The sequence below is a fragment of the Drosophila navojoa genome, chromosome 5 (genome assembly GCF_054131105.1).
Source record: "Drosophila navojoa isolate 15081-1374.11 chromosome 5, UAZ_NAV_1.0, whole genome shotgun sequence".
NCBI classification, from domain to species: domain Eukaryota; kingdom Metazoa; phylum Arthropoda; class Insecta; order Diptera; family Drosophilidae; genus Drosophila; species Drosophila navojoa.
This window is the reverse complement of record NC_142893.1, coordinates 19937967-19956891: the sequence shown is the minus strand read 5'-3', so window position 1 is coordinate 19956891 and position 18925 is coordinate 19937967. Positions and strand designations below refer to the sequence as shown.

General features: G+C 38.7%; 5 protein-coding genes across 6 annotated transcripts; 3 read left to right on the top strand and 2 right to left on the bottom strand.

The window, feature by feature from the left end:
* The first annotated feature begins 220 nt into the window (after positions 1 to 220).
* On the top strand, positions 221 to 1654 carry Lhr (Lethal hybrid rescue). The gene has a single exon (XM_018103057.3). The coding sequence runs from the start codon at positions 344 to 346 to the stop codon at positions 1430 to 1432; it is 1089 nt and encodes a 362-aa protein (XP_017958546.2). The 5' UTR covers positions 221 to 343; the 3' UTR covers positions 1433 to 1654.
* EDTP (Egg-derived tyrosine phosphatase) lies at positions 1593 to 17252 on the bottom strand. Its single transcript, XM_018105860.3, has 6 exons — positions 16583 to 17252; positions 4139 to 4908; positions 3205 to 3843; positions 2952 to 3134; positions 2461 to 2880; positions 1593 to 2316 (listed from the first exon to the last, which is right to left on the bottom strand). The coding sequence occupies exons 1-6, from the start codon at positions 16697 to 16699 to the stop codon at positions 2181 to 2183; spliced, it is 2265 nt and encodes a 754-aa protein (XP_017961349.1). The 5' UTR covers positions 16700 to 17252; the 3' UTR covers positions 1593 to 2180.
* LOC108658429 (glucose-induced degradation protein 8 homolog) lies at positions 10560 to 13395 on the top strand. Of its 2 annotated transcripts, XM_030382162.2 has the most exons (3): positions 10609 to 11126; positions 11185 to 11378; positions 12558 to 13395. In XM_030382162.2, exon 3 carries the CDS (start codon positions 12602 to 12604, stop codon positions 13214 to 13216), a length of 615 nt encoding a protein of 204 aa, XP_030238022.1. In that variant the 5' UTR covers positions 10609 to 11126; positions 11185 to 11378; positions 12558 to 12601; the 3' UTR covers positions 13217 to 13395. The 2 variants fall into 2 exon arrangements, 1 of the variants encoding a protein (XP_030238022.1); XR_003979987.2 differs by lacking the exon at positions 12558 to 13395 and adding an exon at positions 11494 to 11583 and having other exon boundaries at positions 10560 to 11378.
* On the bottom strand, positions 17065 to 18122 carry robls54B (roadblock similar 54B). Its single transcript, XM_018103056.3, has 2 exons — positions 18007 to 18122; positions 17065 to 17953 (listed from the first exon to the last, which is right to left on the bottom strand). Exons 1-2 carry the CDS (start codon positions 18028 to 18030, stop codon positions 17651 to 17653), a joined length of 327 nt encoding a protein of 108 aa, XP_017958545.1. The 5' UTR covers positions 18031 to 18122; the 3' UTR covers positions 17065 to 17650.
* Positions 18123 to 18334: 212 nt separating this feature from the next.
* On the top strand, positions 18335 to 18872 carry robl (dynein light chain roadblock). The gene is made up of 3 exons (XM_018103055.3): positions 18335 to 18430; positions 18490 to 18568; positions 18629 to 18872. The coding sequence occupies exons 1-3, from the start codon at positions 18428 to 18430 to the stop codon at positions 18838 to 18840; spliced, it is 294 nt and encodes a 97-aa protein (XP_017958544.2). The 5' UTR covers positions 18335 to 18427; the 3' UTR covers positions 18841 to 18872.
* Positions 18873 to 18925: the final 53 nt, after the last annotated feature.

The window sequence follows — 18925 nt, the reverse complement described above, 5'->3', positions numbered from 1 at the left end:
TAGAAACCAACCCAACCAACTAAAATTCAAAATTTGTATAAGTACTTTGCTTTGATGTATACATAAAAATATATCAAATGTGTTTTCTGCATTTGTAAATTATATTCTAAATAGTCCACTTTTGATATATCGGTGCAACTGTTGATTTCAATTAACGTAATGATTTGTCATCACTATAGACACCGCAATGATTTATTAGAGATGGTTTTTGTCCTACCAACACGAAAATATTATTATCGAGAGCTTTGAAACTATTTGTTTTGCTCGCTTATTTTAATTCACTGACCATGTGTTCTTTTGTTAGTGATTAATTATATTTTATTGTAAAAAATGTGAAAGTTAAATGAAAAGTCTAAGCGATCGACACAAAAGCAAAGGGAGATCATTGAACAGAATGGATAATGATGTCTCCGGGGATACACCAGAAATGGAAATCAACGTTGAAAATATAAATGCCAAATCTGAAATAATTTTGAATGATCTTCGGCTCTTGGAGCTGATCTACATGCATCCATATCTATTTAGCAATGCTGTGGATCCCCACAATGATAATGATTACGAAGAGTGGGGCTGGGAGCAAATAACAAATGCCTTCAACTGTAGCTATGAAGGTTTGGATCTCAGCACTCCATTTAGCATTGATGAGCTCCGATGGCGCTGGGACTTCTTGCGGCCCATGTGTCAGTCGCTCAAGGACAAGCGTAGCCGATTGCCAACCAAACTTCGTAGTATTATGAGTAAAATCAACCAATTGATGAGCGCTGCACCCCAAATGAACTTCCAGGAAAATATTCCAACCCAATCGTTTATTCTTGAGCAGATACCGTTCATCGAACGACTGCCGCTCTCTCTACAAAGGCCGTTGGAGGTAGAGATTCTAAATGCCATATTTATGGAAGAGAGATCAGAGGGAATTTCCCTAGACGAGAATGAAACGAAACTGGCACAGAGCGAGTACGAAGAGTTCCTTAAGACAATACGCGTCAAGGAGCTGCCCAACAATGAAACTTCCCGCAGGAACTCCATCCGCAACAGCACGGAAAGTAACCCAGACAGCTCCAAGGCTATGGCAAGCATAGCTAATAAACATGAGAGTGCAGTGGTCATTACTAAAGTACAACACCCAAATTCTAAACCAGAACCTCCAAAGCCTCAAACAGAGCATCCCAAGCATAAACCAATTCAACTGTTCAGACAACCGTTGATCATCAAAGAGGAACCACCAGATCTGTTCAAAGTAGAGCAGCAAGAGTTAAGGAAACAACTAAGAGACACATCAGCTCAGATTCAGCTGCACTACGTTCCACTGAACAAAGTCATGCTCTATGTGAAAAACGTGCGGGTGAGAGTGAAACGCTTAGATCTGGTGGACTATGTGCGACAGTCGCAGAGGCGACAGTTACGCAAATGCAGAGTTAAAATGTATAAGTAAAAGTTCTCAAAGACAAGGCAACCATTCGATCAGCCACATAAGACGCTCGCTCAGTCAGATGAGCTCACAATGAAGAATGCTTCAAGTAGTTGTAGTGAAGCCTCGATCTGTATATACATGTGTACATACATATATGTAGGTAGAATAATATAACGCTTAGTTTTATATATCAAATGCACAATAAGTTTATTTAAAAAATACATTACTATAAATTACAACTTAGAGCTATTATTTTAACTGATTTCAATTTCTTTATAAACAAACATTTTTTCGAAACAAATGGGACATGCATGCAGCTGAGCTGGCTTGCTACAGCGCCTGGAGAGGATTGCACGATATATATATATTTAGATGTATATATTTGATGTCCATAGGATGTGGAGTGCAGGCGCTGAGCTGCGCTCAAGGAACTTGGCTACTTGTACATTGCATATTTCCTCTACTATTTTTTTATGTGTGTGTGTGTGTGTGTGTGTGTGTGTTTTCGCATTTGTTTTCCATTTTATTATCAACAAGTCACAAAGAACGTAATTCAACATGTCTACAAAATACAGTCCATGGTAAAAAAGCGCAGCACTAACAAGGCTAACTAACAAACAACAAAGCCACAATCCCAGCAGTCTGTCCATCGAATCGCTCGATCCTTGTGGATATGATCATGTGGCATACTTTCAACGGGTGCACATTTCAGTTCCAGTTCCAGTTCAATTTCTAGTTCCAGATTTAGTCCAGTTATCAGCTAAACAAACTAAAATAGCTGATCCGCCAAATTGCCAATAAACGTGGCCAGATTCATTGAGGAGCCTTCCTTGAATTTCAGTCCAATCGTTTTGCCATAGGCTTGTATGAAAATCGCCCGTACAGCGTTTAACCGTTGCTTGCGTCTGTAAGAAAACATGAATTATTTATTTAAATAAGTATGAGGATGTACAATTAAGTCTTTAAGCCTAGCCATATTATTGAAACTCAAACTGAACTGATCGATGAGTTTACCATCTCTATTTTATAATGGATTGAATTGAACTTACAAATTAATGCTCTGCTTGGAGGCTGCTACGCTGGCACTGGCCGCATCCTTGGAGGAACCATTAACGAAACCGTGCGGGTTATTGCTACTGTTGCTGTTGCTGTTGCTGTTGCTGTTGCTATTGTTACTCATGTTGCTCATGTTGCTGTTGCTGTTGCTACTGCCGCTGGCACTGGGATAGGCGCTGGGCGTGGCTGTGCTGCAATGATATCCGTTGCCGCCATTGAACATTGGAATGTTGTCCGTCTGCTGATGCTGTGGTTGATGCTGCTGCGAGACAAAGCGCATCATGTAACTACCATTCATCATGGAGTCAATGGATCCGGTGTCTGTGACCACCTGCCAGCTGCCGTTCGATGACGTCGACTCCTGGCGCTGGCGCGCATTCGAGCCAGGCACTGAAATTGGGCTAGTGCGCGAACTATGTGAACAAGAGAGGACATTGTGTTAAATAGTGTTTTCAAGCTAATAATCCGAATATTTATGTATTACCGCTTCGGATTCGGGGATCGACTGGTGAGCGGATTAACGAGCGTTGGTGGCGCAGTCGCTGCTACAGCTGCTGCTGCGGCTGTTGTTGTTGTGGCATAGAAGTTATCTGTTATGGACATATCACAGTTGGAACAGTTTGAGTAGCTATCGTTGCTGTCTTGATCGAAGGCCAAAATGTAATCTCTGCGAGAATTCGAAAGAAAACAAATTTTGTATATAAATAATAAGTATATCTTAAGCTATATTTACTTACTCCTTGAGTGGCTCGTCGTCGCAGCAGTCGGATTTGATGACAATGACACTGCTGCCGCTGCTGCTGGACGTCTTCGTGCGCTTGCGGTGCTCTACAATGCTGAACTCCTCGTCGGTGATGAATTTGAGGACGTGAAAGCAAAAGAACATGATGTCCTCGCCTCGCTTGAGGCGATCTGGCAGCTGATGGCCAAATAAATACCAGTCGTAGGCGAGTGTAAAGTACGCCATTTGCAAGGCGTTCAGCGACTGATGGATGAGGCCGTCGGCCCAGAGCGACAGACGCACCAGGGAGACGAAGAGGGGCGTGCGATCCCAGCCACTTATGCAGTGTATGAGCAGCCCTGAGTTATCCTCCTGAATATACTTAAGCGTGGCACGCAGATAGTTTTGCGTAATGGAGACCAGATCCCAGTCCCTGTACTCTGGCCAAATAATGTCAATGTCGGCGGCGGGTCCCGTATTGGGTATATTGATGTTGGCATCGTTAAATGACTGCTTCCAGTTGTAGTGTAAATTCTTGGCCATGTAATTGTTGTCCCGGAACTTCTTGAAAAACTCACAGCCCGGGTACGGCAGCGATAGCAGGTTAAAGCCTTTATAGTGCTTGTTCGGATCCGCCTTCTCTGACGAAGAGACGCTGTAAAAGTCAATGAATCGATTACTAATTCAAATTTGATATATAATCGCAGTCGATTCATGCACTAGCTCGATTACACGATTCATGACATTGGGTCGTTCGATAACTCAAAAGAACTTTTCATTAATGAATAGTTGAGAAACTGAATAGAGCACGAACTACAGAATATCGAATATGAACCGATAATGTTTATCGTTCACTGAATAAGTTCCGCAACAGTTTTCATAAAATGATGAACAGTTCTCTCGAGCTTTTGTTCTGAATTAAAGTCTTTTATTTGCATTTGTTGACTTACGCCATGAAGTATTTGATTTTGCGATTCTCTACCATGAGGTCTACTATGGTGGACACGTTCAGTGTGTTCAGCAGTTGGATGTCGCTCTTGATGACTTCATCGTAGCTGAACTGCGACTGTGCCTGATCGTTGATGTGATTGATTAGTGACTCGTCCGTGGTGTCCGCCTCATTCTCCTCGCCATTGGGCGCGGCGTAGTTGCCGCTGAGGCAGTCGTAGGCGTAATCCACAACCTTACGGCCGTACGTTTCCGGCATCACGGACAGTGTGGCCGAACGGCAGATATATTTGCCTCGATACATTATAACGGGCACTGCGAAACGCTGCCTGCAGCGCGCATACTTCGCCATGGTCACCAGCTCCCGTATGCGCTGTATATCATACTGATCCTCGTAGATTGTGTTCTGCTGCGACTGCTGGTGCGGCGCCTGCGGCATCGACTGCTGTTGGGGATGCGACTGTGGCGTCTGCAACGGATTGGCAAAGGTCACAAAGGCCTGAATGCCAACACCAGCATTGGAGCCGTTGCTACAATTGCTGCTAGCGCTTCCGTTCAGCGGCGTTGCCGTTGCCGTTGTTCCCGTTGACCCTCCGCCGCCAACTAGCCCATTGTTCGGTATCAGTGTCTTGGCCATATGGCCATGCTCGTATTCCGGTATGAGTATGCGTCCAGGATAGCGCGGACTCAACAGCCCGTTCGAATTGTCCAGCTCAATGAGGCTATAGTCGAGCTTGAACAGAAATTCGCATTTTTTGGAGATGGCATACTCCTGTAAAGAATGAAGATATAGATGAGTTATTATTATATACAAGATATATAGGATTATAGTTTTCCAACTGAACATCTGAACATCTTCAGCAATTACATTGGTTTATAAGTTTACATATCATAGTTTAAAAGAGTATCTGTGGATATGAGACACCCCGTACTGTACTTGTATTCTGAATCCTATTTCAAGTTTTATAATAATATCGCTGAACCATTACGCTTCAGCACTGATTATATTTAATATGAACAGAAATATATATAGAATTGAAGAATTTCATTGAGCAGCTGGCAGATGGCACGCGTTTTACATATAACATGCGATAATCATCATGATGAGAGTCTGAAACTCGCAGTTAAACGCTTTGGGATCCCACTGGGGGTTATCGTCCATATAAAATAAAGTCGACTAACCGTGAAATTCTCAATTCCTGTTTTGTTTCTTTTTTTAATTTCAACAAACAACAAATTACTAAGCATAAAATGTTGTACAGATAAAAAGCAAAATACAATGGATTTTTTTAAGGTCAATTGACTTGGCTCATCAATATTGGAGGCAGCAGACACCCCTTCCCCGATAAGATCCCAACATGCGTGGAGCGGTGAAGTAGATTATAATGCATTTGGATATTAACATCTGGCTCGGAATATTCTCCATTTCAATTGATTAGGTCGATTTCATTTATATTTGACTATTTCGTACTTTGGCTACTTTATTCCCTATAATATCAGGTTTACAGCACATCTGGTTATATGTATGTACATACATATGTATATTGATATACATATTTCCGACACCTTGAATATATCTATATAGCAACAATGTAAAGGTAATTGATTCGCATTAAAATATCTGATATACTAATCTATTCAATGTAATGCTAAAAATAAATGCATCACGCCCATTAATACTAATCTATGGAATATCAAGAGTTAATTTCGCTACTAAAAATAAATTGTAAGCAAGCCTAAAGGGTTTATGCATTTGCCATAATTTGTTGGTCGGTGAATAGTTAGTAAAGGGGAGATAATAAACGCGAAGCCTCTAAGCCTTGACAGAAATTGATGCGAAGCTGTTCAAACCGGTTTTTACCACAACAAAACAAAACCAAGAGAAACGTGAATAAAAGCAAGACCTAAGCAAAACTGCGCAACAAAAAACTGCGAATGCGGCACAACTAGCGAACCCACATACCAAAACAAACGTGGCAAAAAGATAGACACCCACTTAACACACTGTTAAAATACGTGTGTATATTACACACACACATACATTCACATGCCACAACTATGCAGAGCAAAACAAACGAGCAAAACAACTAAGCCACAATTGACAGAAGCCGCTGAGAAACTGTCAATGTGTGCGTGCGAGGTGAGAGTTTACAAGCTAACAGTAGGCGGGAGAGTAAATTCCGGTTGAAGTGAGAAAGTTGACGATGAGAAACTGTTAAGTGTAGGCAGCGGTTTAGAGAACAACAAAAGACAGCATGAATGTAAAATCAGAGAAGCTGTATAAGTGTTAATAAGTAATTAACAATAATTGCACAATATACAAATTTGCATTCGGTTAATTTCTCACTTATGTATGTGTGTAAGATGTTTAGTTTTACATTTACATCTCTGTAAAAATAATGTAGTATAGATTTCAATTCTAAGACAAATGTCACAATAGTTTATTGTTTACATCAGCGAAAAGAATGTTTCTTTATGGGACGCACACTCAGGTTCAGGCAGATAAGAGGCTGTAATCGCTGTTCTTCGATGCATGTAAAAGTTTGCACAAGTGTTTGGCCTGTGCGAGAGAGTCAGAGAGTCAAGAGTCAGTCAGTGAGCGTTTATTCGACTGTATGCGTGTAGTTGAGAAACGAAAAGTCTTGGCATTTTTATCGGCAACTTGTTCGCTGTCTGGCTGTTGTTTGTATTACAAGCGAAAACACACGCACACACAATACAGCCACAGCTGCAGCCACAACGGCACAGCGAGGAGATTGACTTGTGTGTGTGTGTGCGTATATTGAACTGCTTGCTGGTTGGACGCTGTTATTGTTGTTGCACATTTATACAGCTCGCTGTTGTTGGCGTTGTTGTAGTGCACATGTATATTTAGCTTGTAGGCGAAGCGGGGAAACGGGGAAGCGAGGAATCGTGGCACAGCATGCAGTTGGCTGTGCTCTTGCCGCTGCGCGCCTGTTAATAAGGCGCTGTAAAACTTAAAAACAACAAACAGACGAGCGCGAAAGCAAAATAGTTTTGAGGACTTTGTTGTTGGCGTTGTCGTCGTCGTCGGTTAGCGATTACAGAAACCGACAGACGCCAATGCAATATAGTTTCGCAGCTATCGTAACAACAGTCGCTGTCGCTGTTGCTGCCGCTGCCTCTGCTACTGCTGCTGTCAACATCACAACTAAAGCAGCGATCAGCATCAGCTGCTGCCCTGACCCAAAAAAACAAATTTTAGACGAAGGCTGTCGCTGGCGCTGCTGCAACTAAGCAGTTTACATGGGGTCGGTCTCTTGCTGAATCTCGCTCTTCCTCGCGCCATCTCTCTCCCACGGTAGACGCTTGGCTCAAGCAATGCAGTTTTCTTACAAACCCGGATTTTGAAGACTTTGCCAGTGCTGGGCACGCAGAAACCGTCGCTGCAGCCGCGACACAGTTCCACAGTTAGTTTTTTCTTCTCAACTGCGCTTTCTGCAATCGAACGGCCAATCAAGAAGAGAAACCAACACCACCAGCGACAGCAACACCGACGCCAAGACAGTCCAAGACCAGGCCAGCAGCAGCAGCAGCAGCAACGGCAGCAGTAGCAGCTGCAACAACAACAATAATGACGACAACAAGAAAAGAAAAAGAGAAGAGAAATATACAAACCAGACACACAGCATGTAAGTACTGGCTTTTTGGCAAAGCTTATCATGCATATCATCACGCACACACACATACATACATACACAAACACACACACACGCACGCATGCACATGTATGTATGTATGTATGCTGTATGTTTTTTGAGCTCATGCATATTCATCAATCGCTGAACACGGAAAATTGCTTTTCTTGAATGAATTATTCAGCGACAGAGCGTCACTGGAAACAAGTTCACAATAGGCCGGGCCACTGACCACACCTGGTACATGCATTCTGTAAAGTTCCGTTTGCTCTTTGTTGCTGTTTCCATGTTTATACATAAATTGTTTTTGTTGTTTTCTTTGAGTTTTATAGCGTTCAAAGACCTCGGTCAAGTTTTCGATAAGCACAAAGTTATCGAAATGCAAGTTATCGTGGCATTATTAATTACCATATGAAATATGTAAATGTGCATTATTCATTCGTAAAACTTTCGGTTGATTGACAAGGTCATATTATACATATATGTATGCACATACATACATATGGAATTTATGGGCATTAATGGCATTTGCATATCTCGATTGTTAACAACTTTTAAAAGAGCTTTAGCCAAAACGATTTACAATAACAATAATAAATACTTGTTTTTTAACGGAAGCATATTTAACTTGGCAATAGTTGTTAGAAAGCGTGAGAGTGAGTGAGAGAGTGGGAGCAAAAGAGACATTGCAATCAGGAATACAATCGCATTAAAAGTAATCAGTATTTTAATATTAAATATATTTTTATAAAATTAATATATTTTCTATTTATATAAACATCGCCTCTTTCTCTCCTAATGATATTTTTGTCTGATTTCCATAATCTCTTTTTCGCTTAGCTTAGCGACAATATGCATACATTTGCATGTCCTTCTGTGACTGCTTCTCAGACTGTATAATATCGAATATTTAATATTAAAGTAAATCAATAGCGCTCTTCTATATGGCAAGTGTAAAAGTAGCAGCTGCAGAAGCTGAGCGGCAGCAGGTAGACCTCTAAAAACTGCAGAGTGTACTCTCGCCTCTAAGAGTTACTCTCTGAGTTCGATTTCGAGTGGTAGTGGGTGAATCGCTGCCTATTTAAAGGGCAAGCCTTCTGCGTCGCTTCTTCAGTTGCATTCCTGATCCCCTGGCTGTCGATTGCTCCTCTTCTTCAATTTGTGTGCGTGTGTGTGTGCATGTTTGTATGTATGTGTGTGTATGTGTGTATGCATGCATGCAATATTAAGTATATTAAAAACGATTGTAATAATTGTATGCATTTTTTTTTTTTTAAAGAAATCAAAGAGCTGTGTCTATTACTAGGACTTTTAGAAATGGGCTATAGAATATAGAATATAAAATAATCATCATAATGACCATAAAATAATCTTATTTTTACAAGAAAATCTTACATGATTATAATAATAATTTTTCTTTTTTAATATTTCATAAATAATTTATATTTAATAAAAAACTAAAAATCTAAAAATATGCAGCTAGAGCCGTTGCACTCGCGGCAACAATTAAATCTTGTCAGAGATGCGTTCGCCATTTCAATTATTATCGATTTTATCTGCTCGTCAGCAGGCATTCATAAAAAGCAGGCAGCATCAGTATCACCATCAGCATCAGCATCTCCTAATCCGGATGTGAACGTGCAGCTGGAGCCTGGATGAACAAATCATGCGCACCTATTTTCTGGCGTTCAACTGCGCCCGGGAGCGGGTCAGATATCATGATGGCCATTGGCCGTCCGTCTGATAGTTGTCGTTCGCTCTTGGAATGTGGCAGCAACGCATTGGAAACTTTTGACTAATCGAATCAAAATGAGCTGCAACTGCAATAGCAGCAGCAGCGACTCCCGTTGTTCACTCTCCCGGACATGCGCTCGACTTGCCGGATGCCCATTTGCGACCGCTTCGCTTAATTCTGCACACCTGTGCCAAGTGTCTGTGGCGCGTCCCACGCTAAAATACACCGAAGCAGCTGCCCGAAAAGGCAGCAGGCCAAGCGAGCCCAAGGCCAACTGATGTGCAGCGCTTCCACGGTTTAAGTTCACCGTGCAACAGGCAACCAGAAGCAGATAGGAGGAAACACAGGACCAAAATGCCATGCGCACAGTGGGATGAGTTATAGTAATTAATTGGTAAAATACAAATTTCCCTAGCTGCAGATTATAAATTATTATGAGATGAATGAAATGAAATGATCTATTTAATAAAATGTAACAATATATAATTCCAAAGATTTATTTTGTTATATTTTTATGCAGTGAAATATTGAAGGAAGTAAAATATATACACATCCAAACATTTTCAGATTGTTGAAATATATAATTATCACACGTCCTTGCTAGTTCCAAATTTGTAGTATTATTTTAGAGGTACTTCTAACATTAATTTTCACCCAAGCGTTGCATAAAATAAATTATTCATATAAACATAATCAAAAATTTACATTTGAATAATAATTCAAATGTAATTAACTTTAATTCATCAATTTTTTTGATGATCTTGTTTCTCATTTCGTGTATTATACAATAATATTTTAAGTGAGTCCAAACTTTAATCAAGTTCAGCCATCTGTTTACGATCTATGTCGAATCATTAAATTGAACTTTGTTTTGATCCACAGCTTAAGGTTTACACGTTCTTTTGAGCTTCACAATTCAGTTCATGATTCCGTTGAGTTAATGCTCCTTTTCCTAAACAACTGAATTATATGTAAAATAACTGAACTAAGTTATATTACACTAACTAAACTAATTGCTGTAATAAGTTTATTTATAATTTATATTTAAATTTATTTTTGTCTTGCTCCACTGTGCGCTGACGTTTGGCCATTTCGCTGGAATGCGCTGCAGCTGAGCGGCTTCTTTGATTTATGTGCGCCTGTCTACCGTATTCCAAAGCGCCCACACAGCGACAACGCATTTCAGTGGGCAGAGGAGTCGCATGAACAAGAACGAGAACGAGAAGCTTGAAGCTCGGCCGCTGCACCCACACAGGCGCTGCCAAACGGCATAGGCGCACAGAAGAGAGCAGAGAGCTGCAGTTGGACAGGCGATGGCGTGGGCGTCCTGCGCACTGGCGACCAGATGCACAGCTCGTTCGCTTAGCGAATCAACACTGTACTGCCGGCCGCATTCAACCCCCGATAAGTGCAACTGCTGCTGCTGCCACTGCTGCCGCTGCTGTCTCTGCCGTCGCGTGGGCGTTTTTGCAGCCTGGAAACGATTTGGATGCGAGCTGCCAGGCGAGATACACAAAACACACGGAAGGAAAACGAGAAAACGCAGCTGCAGCTGCTGCAGCAGTCGCAGTCGCAAATCCCAACAAATTTGATTACGTACACAATTTGAACAGATAATTCGTTAAAATTAACATCTACATAGAAATCCATCTAGTGCTGGTCTGCATGGATCTGCTGCAGGAGGATCATCTATATGTGGCCATCCTTAGCCTTCTGGCTTTGGAATTCTATTGCCTGCTGCGCTTCTTTGTCGTCGTCTACAACATTTTCGATTGCATTTTGGCCAACATTGGCATTTGGCTGAACAGCAACTAAACAGAACGACAACAACAACAGCAACAACAACAGGTGGGTTCTATTGAAAGTGAATTATATATACTCTATATATATATAAGTACATATATACACATACGACTGTACATTGTTGCATATTTATTTGTTTTGAACTATTTTTATCTGCCAGCCCCGTACACAATCTCATTTTGGCGCCCACACGATAACGGGCTGCACATACACACCCATACAAACATATACACTCACACACACACACACACACACACACACACACACACAATGTCAATGTCATTGGGCAAGGTTTGTTATAAATAAAATAAAAATAAAAAATGAAAAGCAAATGCAAACAAAGCTAAAAACAAATCATAAAAAACGAGCACTGAAAATTGTTGTTAATTTTAATGATAATTCATAAGCAAAGTAATGCGGAGCACTTAACATGTACAGTGTTGTTTCGATAAGACTCATCAGTCTAAAAATGTCGTGAACAAATTTGTTTATTAGTATTAAGTAATTAATCATTTTTATAGTTTTTGTAACAGTTTTAAAAACTATTGACATTTTTTTTTATAACATTAATTTAATAACTTATCGAGCAAGCACTGTACTCATATATATTGTATAGACTATATATACACATATATGTGTATATATGTATATTTTTTTTTTCATTTAGAGTTTTTATAAGTTGAGCCCATTAAAAAATATAAAACCGGGTGGATTGATCTTTTTTGTATGCAACAGGTTCAAGGAGACATGACTGATCACATATGTGTATTTTTATGATCATGATCACCAATTGAATCTTGTTTAGAAACTTATAATTTTAAATTTAAATAAACTTTAAAACAATCATAAATCTATGAATCGATTAAAATCTATATCAAACTCAATTTATTTATACTTTACTTGGTATATAGTTTCTCGTAATATTATTTTTTAGTATTTTACAGAGTATCCCTGTGTCGCTTCCTCTCAAGTATTTTATTCTCTTATTTGCTTGCTTTGAGATTGTTATTTGCAATCATTTTTATGTGCATTTGAAGTTCAACATTTAATCAGCTCAATCACCTTGACAACAGATTAAAACTGATTGCAAATTATTGCCTTTATTCTAATGCTAGGGAATCACTAGAGCCATACATGGCAACCATACCCAAATACATTTATGAAATCTATATAACTTCCATATCTTTATATTATCATTATATAAAATATTATATTTTGTTATAGAGCTTTATCATCAAACTAACGGTATATATGTAAATATATTGAAGATGGCTGGAAGTAGTCCACGAGCTGGTTGGCCACATCGCATGAAGAGCTTTCAGTCCAAGCAGGCGGACATCAATTGGCTGATCATGAAGTATCTAGTGGCTGAAGGCTATTTGGATGTGGCCCAGGGATTCGAAGCAGTGGCGCGCCTGGAATCTGAAACGACACAGCTGGACCCAGTGGAGCATCAGAAACGTATTAAGGACGCTGTGCGCACCTCTCAGGTTCAATATGCCATTGATATGGCCAAAAGGCTGTATCCGAAACTATTTGAGAGCGAGAACTACATGTACTTTCACATGCAGCAGCTGCATCTCATTGAGCTCATCCGCGAGAGCAACAACTACAACAGCAACGCTTCCATTAAAACGGAACTAGAACTAGAAGTAGAACGGACCGCAAAAGGTTCCGTCGAGGAGAAACGAGAACTGGACTCAGCTCTGCGCAGAGGCGGTCAGACTGCCTGCATGGAGCCCAAAATGATGTTCCTGGTGAAGCTAATACTCTGGGCGCAGCAGAAGCTCGACAAGGACGGCTGCGCCGTTAGATGTGAGGCATTCGATCTCGAGATGAATGACTTTGAGTTCGAGCTGAAGAGGGCTATGCAAAACAATTAGATCAGTCGATCCAACGATAAGGCGAACATCTGATGCCTACCGCTAATTATACAAATATTAAAAAAAATATATTTAGATATATTAATGAATGTATACATAAAAAAATAATTTTTTTTTTTTTTTTTTTTTTTTTTTTTTGTTGTGCTTAAATATAATGTTCAAACATCTTGATGTGTAACCATTTCAATTGATTTTTCTTGATTTGTCTAGCTCGGTGATAGATAAAGTCAACTTAATTGAAGATGGAAATTCGTAGTCGGTCCCAAAATTTTAAAGAGTATATTGGTTTAGTGCTTGGTGTCCTTTTATCTGCCGTTAGAAATCAAAATATGTCCCTCTCTTTTGTACGTGCTCTCCATGAGCGGAGTCTATCTAATCTCATTTTTCTTACTATTTGCTTGAAAGTAATTAATAATATATATGTATGTATATAGGCATTTAGTCAGTAGTGGCTAAGAGCTACCCTAAACTTTGCGTTAAGTTGCTTTTCCAACCTTCCTAAAATTATAATCTTTAATTTGTATATTAATTATTATTTACTAATGTATTGATTTTGTTGACAAACAAATGTGTAAATCTAGTCCGATCCAATCGACCGGTATTCCCTGTCGGCCTTATAATAATTCCCTCGATAACAATTCTGTCCATATTTGTAATTCGATTCTACTCTTATTGCATATTCCTACATTTATTTATTATTTGTCTGCTATGTAATTCCCAGAAATGAAACTTTGATTCCTGTTCAGTCAGAGCTGACTTGATCTGGCGCCCATTTAAAGCTAAATCTAACGCGCAAATTGTTTGCTCACGTGCCAGTATTAAAGCTATAAATAATTTCTGCGAAAATAAAACATTAAGTAAAACACACAAAAACAAACAAAATAAAAGCAGTTAAGTAAACAACTTTAAACAAAGAGAACAGAGAAAAAAAAAACATAATACGCAGGGCTTCGCATTAAAATGCAGCTCGCGATGTACGAGGTGCACCTGTTTTTGTACTCTAACACGAGCGTGAAATGAGTATATTAGCTTTGTGCAATCAATGTACGCTTTGCTGTCCGTCCTGCTGCCCGTATAAATCTAAGCCATTTGGCCATTATTATAGATTGATGATATGGCATGGACATATGTATACCTTCGAGGAATGAATCTGGCAGTGTTTGGACCATAAATGGGCATTCTGCAGTCGGCAACGCTCAACTGCAATGTTCTTAATTTTTGTTTTCTATTTGATAAGAAACTCGGGTTATATATGTATATAAAAAAGAGTATTGATACGGGTCTAATCGATTTATAATGATTGCTGTTGTTTGATTGAACAGTGTATAAACAAAGAAAAACGAGAAAATAAATCGATTAAGTCCAGACTGAAATTGATTCTTCAAATTTGTTTTGTTGAAATTAAGATGCAACAAACTTCGTACATGGTACGGAAAATGGAGATTTATATATTATTATTATGTTATCTAGGAAGCTGAGACAAATTTTAAGTAGAGTTGGAAACAGATAGAAAATACGGTAGGTAAATCGTTGACCCTTTCTACAGATTTAACAAAAATTATTTACCTTTTGGGGCGTTATGAAAGTTTCGGATCTAGAACTACAAAATTTAAAATTTGATGGTTAAAATGCGAAAGAAAATAGTGGATGAGTATCATCAGTCTTTGATTGTTGATTATTCATTAATTTTTCAACTGAATTAAAAAACAAAAATTAAGCAATGTATGAATGAAATATTGAGTTTTGTTTAGACAGAACTGCATAGAAACAAAAAATACATATAAGACCCAAGATCGTTTTGCTTAAATAGTTACAAATTCAATTTGTGGAAACCTCTGAAACACGTACAGATTGTACGTGCCCAATTGATATGCTATAAAAGTAATTCAATTCCTGATTGCGAATATACACGCTTACATAAGTACATTACATGACATTACAAGGGTATGATGAGTTCATTAGTTTTTCTTTTGTTAGTTTTATGATGTAAACAAAATAAAATAAATCACAAAGCATTATTCTATTTCCATTTTCAAATTTTATATTAAAAAATATATATTTATTTTTATTTTGATATTAGCGTTGACAATGTTGCCCGCTGATAAGAAAATACTCAAGTTCTAAGCTGATAAGCACATAAAAGGTTTGATAAAGGCACAAGAATAAGAGAACAGATAATGTGCACAACATTCTAAAGCTTACAATGCAACTGCCATTAAACACGCAAAACAGGCAAGACAAACATTTGGATATTTCTTTACCAATTCACTTCGATTGATTGCAAGCCATTTGTTCTTATCATTATTGCATTGCAGCTGAGCAAATGAGGAAAGTGGAACCTGGACGAGAAGGAGAAGGGTAACAGTGTACTAGTTGTTGTTACGTGCCAAGTTTTGTAATACACACGTTTGTGTATGGCCGTGTGGAAATCATTTGTTGTTTTGCTGTTGCCAACTGTTTGCGGTTGTCATTTGCATATATAAATAAATGCACTCTCTGCCCCTCTCTCGCTCTCTCTCTCTCACACACCCACACACATACAAGCACAAGCTCTTTTGAATTCGCATTTACACATGTTGTTATTGTTGCCGGCTAGCGTTTAGCGGTCAATTAACATGGAAGTTAACAGGAAGCTAACAGAGAACATCAAAGATGCAACAGAGATGCAAATTTTTGTTTTACGCCCCCATTAATATATAGCAAAAGCGTTTCAGTTTATTCTTCGATGGTTCTTTATTTATTGCACGTTATATATTTTTTATTTTTAATACGACTTTTTGCCGCATAAAATGTAATTGTATGCAGCCCTCATAAATAAAAGTTTGGAAAAATGGGGCCAACAAACAGATTAGTCGAGTGCGTGTCAAATGTTTGTTGTAACAGTCGTAAATGTTGTAATTGACTAGCGACAAACATAGCCGTAGCTCGAAACGAGGGCAAAGCATGTCAAGCTGAAGGAGAAAATTAAGAAGAAGCAGAAAAGTATATACGTTACGAGTTACACGTTTTCTTTTTTTGGCTATTGATATACAACGTACAAATCTCAAGATGCGCCTATCGATTTCTATTAAAAAGAGTAATGGGACTTAGAGAGAGATAGCAAATGACAAACAATTTAGAGCAGTGGTTACGCTTCAGACCGTTGGGCGCGGCTACATAAAGGGAAAGGATAGGCGGGGTGGGTTACAGGCAAATGTTGCTGTTAAGGCAAATTTTAGCGACCTTTCTGCATCCCCTTCTCCTTTTAGATGTTCCTTTTGACAATGTTCAGCACTGTTAGTGGAAATGTTACTACACGTGCACGTGCGCCGCTTACAGGCTTTTGATGTTACAGGCTGGCGGATGGCTTACAGGCATTCGACTTACCGTTGTGCCTTCCTCAAAGGCTACCGCCTCGAATGATTTTTTTTCGAAAGTTTCTAATAGATCGTGTAAATCCAGCTGTGTCACGTTGACCATTTCGTTTAGCGTTATGCTGCTCATTTTTGCGGCGCTGCATTTACCGTACGTTTTGTGTGGGTGTCGCGTTCGTATGTAAATTCTATTTCTGATTCGCACACTTGCACAATCTTATATTGCAGAAACACACGCACACAGTCACACACGAATGCGAATACGAGTATCGTTGAATATTTGTTTAAACAATATAATTTATCGACTTCTGCTTTGCTTATATCGTATCTACGTTTTAGACAGAATTTTATAGTTGCTCTTTCTTTTTCTTTTTCTTGTTATTGTGTTGTTTTTGCTGTTGCTGTTGTTGTGCTTTTATGTCTGCATTTGCTTTGCGTTCCGTTTTCAAGTTTGTTTTGTCAACGCCTTTTTAGGCTGAAACGCGACGTCATCAATTTTTGCCGCGACGTCAGCAACCACTTCAGCATCACCGCGCGTTAAAAACAAACCAATTTGCACACCTTTCAGCAAAGTCGTACAAATTTGATTAATTAATTACGCGCTAGTATTTTTGCTCTCACTTTAATTACGACGTAAATAGCACACCGACCGAACACAACAAAACTCTGCGTACGTATGTGTTGGGTTTGACTCCCGTTCATTTCGTCTGTTAACTTAACATTTTATAAACATAACACTAACAGCGCAACAACAGTGTTTCAAATGTCTTTACAACTCTTCTCAAATTGTTATCAATATATTACATAAAAATTTGAAAAGAAACAAATTCATCATTTATTGTGTATACAACCATAATATATGGCCAAGTTTGTTTACCAACATTGCCACAACAGTGATAATCTGGTTCTAGAACAGAGTCGGATGTCAAAATACTAGAACAGGCACGACGTCGATAATATGACAGCGATAGCACATGTTAACGCAGTTCATACTACTGTTAGCGCAAAAATGACGCAAGGCGGGACCCGGTAATCAGCCAATTCAATTTGAATACTTATTATCAGAAAATTGATACCAATTTTATTTATCTGCATTTTGAACTACAATTATTGTTATTTTAGAGTCTGGCACTAACAAAACTTCATGGGATTTAGTGCGTACCCGCAGCATCAACAATTCATCAGTGGGATCAATGTGTTCTATTCCTCGCTCTATTCTGCCTTGAAGTTCTTGAAATAGTCCAACAAATTTGACAGATGACTTAAATTCCATTGTGCTTTTTACTGGATGACCCGATTCGTTAACAATAACAATATCGCGGATGTTTTTCTTCTTTTCAATTTGTCGAAAAGCTTCTTCAACATATTGAAGCGTTCTTCGTGGCTATAAATAAATAATTATTATTTTATAAATAATGATATTTTTTTAGGTTTTACCTTTTCAGGAGAAGCTTTAATCATAGTTAATCAATTAATTCAGTCACTATATACCACATATTTTTTACTTTATTTGGTTGCCATGGACCTGCTTACGACTGTTATGTAGGTCTGCAGGTCAAGTACCGGTGTCTAGTATGCCCCATTTTGAGCTAACTTACGTAAATGGTATTTTTCTTTTATTCTCACAATTATTTAACTGATATTATTCTAAGCTTTGTAATAGGAAAAATATATATATAAAGATCATTTGTGCAATCCTCAACATATATTAACAAACAACAGTGGACTGGTATTTTTAACTTAATTTGGTTTTTTCTGTTCTTGAAAGGTGGTCACACCGCCGTATCGAACAAACAAACTTTTATTTTTTTTTGCAAAAAATTGAATATTTAAGAGATTAAGCTAAACTCTCAGAAAAATGGTAAATAAATTATGAATAATACAAAATTATACTAAATTTATATTCTTTTTTAATAACAGTCGCAAGAAGTAGAAGAAACGTTGAAGCGAATCCAAAGCCATAAGGGTGTCGTTGGAACAATTGTCGTCAACAACGAAGGTACATTCATAATTTTTATTCATTTTGTGATACCTTATTCACACATAGTTGGCTTATTAGGTATTCCAGTTAAGTCGACGCTTGACAACACAACAACCGTTCAATATGCGGGTCTGATGAGTCAACTGGCCGACAAAGCGCGGAGTGTGGTACGCGATCTCGACCCATCCAACGATATGACATTCCTTCGAGTGCGCTCCAAGAAACATGAAATTATGGTCGCACCCGACAAGGATTTTATTCTCATTGTTATTCAAAATCCAACCGACTAAATGTTTACTAAACAAAACTTATTGCTGATAAAGAGTTGTGTAGTTCATTAATAGAATATAGAAATAAGTAATTTGGCACGCTCAT